General features: G+C 58.5%; 1 protein-coding gene across 1 annotated transcript in view; it reads right to left on the bottom strand.

Moving 5' to 3' along the window:
• The window catches only part of UHRF1 (ubiquitin-like with PHD and ring finger domains 1), a 71,624-nt gene that overhangs the window by 46,413 nt on the left and 21,351 nt on the right, over positions 1-3,860 (bottom strand). The window contains exons 3-4 of the mRNA XM_011943619.1: positions 1,923-2,177; positions 267-433 (exon numbers count right to left, since the gene is read on the bottom strand). Coding sequence (XP_011799009.1) covers positions 267-433; positions 1,923-2,177 — 422 coding nt within the window. The remainder of the gene's footprint in view (positions 1-266; positions 434-1,922; positions 2,178-3,860) is intronic.

Genomic DNA, 3,860 nt, shown 5'->3' with positions numbered 1-3,860 from the left:
CAGAACAGAAAAACTGATGGGGTGGCAGCTTCAGCGGCTGAGCAGAGCAGATCCCACCGCAGAGACACAGGAGCGGGCAGCCGGCTTCAGGTCCCCAGCCTGGTCCCCGAGTGGGCAGCCTTGTATGCTGTTAGGAACTCGAGGGTGGGGCCCTAGATCCTGATTACCATCTCGAGACAGTGCCAAGCTCTGGCCTGAACACCCGCAGCCAAGGACGCACGTCTCAGAGCCTGAGTACCCAGGCCCGCCCACCTGCCATGACTCACTCGTCGTATTTCACGTGGTAAATGACGTCCGCGTCGTCCTCCAGTGCGGGGCTGGACGTGGAGCTACAAGGCTCATCCCGGGAGGGGGCCTTCCGCGTCACCCTGACCACCTGCGCCTCAAACCACGCTCCCATGTTCGTGTCCCGAGCATCGACGTACTCGTTCACCTGTGAGGAATGAGGGAACTCTGGCATCCCAGCGGGGTAAGGAAAACTGACAGGAGACCACCTTGGTTCTCAGACGCTGGGATGCTCTGGAACCGGGGCACAAACTCAAATGCCCACAGCGAGGTTTCTCCTCCCTGGCTGGGAACCCGGGCCCGTGAGAAACCAGCCCCAGCAGGGGTGATGGGGATGTGGGGCCAGGGGCCATGGACTGTCTTCACAAAGGCCCCTGCAGTTCTGCTTCAGCCACAGCTGCTAGAAGGCTCTGAGAGACCAGAGCTGCCCATTTGTCAAGAGAAGCTGGAAATCCAGGCAGGGCGTCATGGCTCACGCTTGGAATCCCGACACTTTGGGAGGCCAAGGCAGGTGGATGCTTGAGCCCCGGAACTCAAGACTAGCCTGGGCAACATAGTAAGACCCTGTGTCTACTAAAAAATAAAACAGACTGGGTGCGGTGGCTCACACCTATAATTCCAGCACTTTGGGAGGCTGAGGCAGGAGGATCACTTGAGGCCAGGAGTTCGAGACTAGCCTGGCCAACATGGCGAAACCCTGTCTCTATAAAAAATACAAAAATTAGCTAGGTATGGTGGCACATGCCTGCAATCCCAGCTACTCAGGAGGCTGACGCACGAGAATTGCTTGGACCCGGGAGGTGGAGGTTGCAGTGAGTCGAGATGGCACTACTGCAGTCCAGCCTGGGCAACAGAATGAGACCATGTATTAAAAAAATAATAAAATTAGCTGGGTGTGGCGGCACACACCTATAACATCGGCTACTCAGGAGGCTGAGGTGGGAGGATCACTTGAGCCCACAGGTTCGAGACTGCGTGAAGCTGTGATCACACCACTGCACCCCAGGCTGGGCAACAAAGTGAGATCCTGCAAAAAAAAAAAGAAAGAGGCCGGGCGCGGTGGCTCAAGCCTGTAATCCCAGCACTTTGGGAGGCCGAGACGGGCGGATCATGAGGTCAGGAGATCGAGACCATCCTGGCTAACACGGTGAAACCCCATCTCTACTAAAAATGCAAAAACCAGCTGGGCGAGGTGGCGGGCGCCTGTAGTCCCAGCTACTCGGGAGGCTGAGGCAGGAGAATGGCGTAAACCCGGGAGGCGGAACTTGCAGTGAGCTGAGATCCGGCCACTGCACTCCAGTCCGGGCGACAGAGCGAGACTCCGCCTCAAAAAAAAACAAAAACAAAAACAAAAAAAAAAAACAAAAAAGAAAAAAAGAAACATCACAGCCACTGCAAGCTTCACAGAGAAAACACCCGCAGGCCCCCACACAGGACTCTGCTCCAGAGGTCCACAAAGGAAGCTCAGGGTACTGTGTTCCCCTCAAGGAACGTGCAGGAAAGCACCCCTTGGCCATTTCTCCCCAGCCAGAGCTGGAGACGGGCGTGGGAAGCCCCTCCCGTGGGCCCTGGGTATGCAAAGATCAGAATGGCAGGAGAATGTCCAACCCCAGAGCAGCTGCAGAGGGGAGGCGCACCTTGTACAGCCCCAGCTCCGTCTCATCCCACATGTCCTCGTCGGCTGGCCTGCTGTCAGTCTCGGCGGCTGCCTCGCCGTGGGTGGAGGACTTGTCCGACTCACTCTGGCCCAGGCAGCAGCCCGAGTCGGTGTCGGAGAGTTCGGAGTCCCGCTCCTTGGCGCTGTGGGGGAGGACGAGGCTCTGGCGGACCAGGAGCTGGATGGTGTCGTTCAGGCGGACCTCATAGTCGAAGAGGGTATGGCCGTCCTCCATCTGCAGGGACACCAGAGGCAGATGCTGTTCAGCCACCAAATGCCAAGTGGGCATCCGTGGGCACCAGTCGTGAACCAAGCACTATGTCCCAGCGCTCGTGGGGGGGCAATCTGCAGCAGAGTAAAGGGCCATGACACCTGGACCATGCCAGGGGGCTGTCCCGCTCACAAGTGGCACCCCAGTCCCTTCCCTCAGAGTCTCAGGCCCCTCTAGCGAGGGCTTTTGGCACCGCATGCAGGACACACCCAGGAGCACAAAACATCATCGCGGGGCACCACGCATAGCATACATGGGGGTCCCGGGAGTTTTTCCTGATACTTCGCATTTACGGCAGCTTTTGTGACAGTGAATGTGTGTCACCTCTGTCACTGGTTCTCAACCAAACATGATTCAGACGCCGGGGGATGCTGGGCCATGTCTGGGACATTTGTGGTTGTCGCCACTGGGAGAAGCTCCTGGCATGGAGTGGGTGGAGGTCTGTAACTCTGCTCGGCACCCTGCAGTGCCCAGGACAGCCCCACTGTCCAGTGCCGAGACGGAGAGACCCTGTCCCACCTGAACGGCAAGAGGCACATGCCAGCATCCATGAGCTTCCTGGGTAAGGCTCCAGCACCAATCTCGCCCGCCAGGGCACTTCCTCCGAGCCTCAGCTCCAACCCTTTGTGCGCCTTTATCCTGATGCCCTCATCCCCTGGGGCCCGTCCCCAGCCTGGCTCCACAGCCTGCCCCCCAGGTCACCTGACTCAGCAGGTCTGCAAGGAGGAGTTCATCACCTGAGCTATATCTAGCATTTTGTCAGAAGCCGCCCATCCACACTCCACCAACCCCCAACAAGGACCCCTCTCCCGGTGGTTTCCCATCTAGGACCCCCTCCCAGTGGTTTGCCATCTATCCCGGTGGTCTGCCATCTAGGACCCCGCTCCTGGTGGTATGCCATCTAGATGACCCCAAAGCAACAAGTTCCTCTCCCCTGGCACTGCGGACATTGGGGCCAGGTCCTGGATCATTCTCTGGGGTGGAGGCATCCTGGGCACTGCAGGGTGCTGAGCAGCATCCCTGACCTCCACCTACTCCATGCTAGGAACACCCCATAGTTGACAACCACAAATGTCCCCAGACATCATCCAGTACAGGGTGGGGGGGTGTGACATCACCCTGGGTGAGACCCCTTGGCTAGGGATTCCACAGGCCCCCAAGAGACTCCTTATCCCATGATGCTCTGCCCTCCTGAGGTCCCAGGAGGCTGCACACATTAAAATCCATACACTGACTGGGAAGGGAGAGAGGGAGTGAATCCCAGGAGCTGGGGGTCCCCCTGGTTTCCATCGTCTGCCCCGTCGGGAGTTTATCCCATGCTTGGTGCAAGCAGGATTGGACTCGGTTGGTTTCTGTGTAATTAACACAGGTTTCTCAACCTCAGCATGGCTGACATTAGGGCTGACCACTCGGGGGTATGGGTCTCCCGCTCTGGGCACTAGACAGTGGGGCCGTCCTGGGCGCTGCAGAGGCACTACAGCGTCCCTGGCCTCCACCAGTCATGACAACCACCGATGTCCCCCAGACATCACCCTGTGTGCCCTAGAGGCAGAAATGCCCTGGTTCAGGAGCGGTCTTAGGAAAAGGGAGGAGAGGCCGGGCGCGGTGGCTCAAGCCTGTAATCCCAGCACTTTGGGAGGCCGAGAC

Source organism: Colobus angolensis, unplaced genomic scaffold (assembly GCF_000951035.1).
Source record: "Colobus angolensis palliatus isolate OR3802 unplaced genomic scaffold, Cang.pa_1.0 Scaffold22, whole genome shotgun sequence".
NCBI lineage: Eukaryota > Metazoa > Chordata > Mammalia > Primates > Cercopithecidae > Colobus > Colobus angolensis.
Note: the sequence above shows the minus strand (reverse complement) of the source record. Positions and strands in the feature narration are given on the sequence as shown.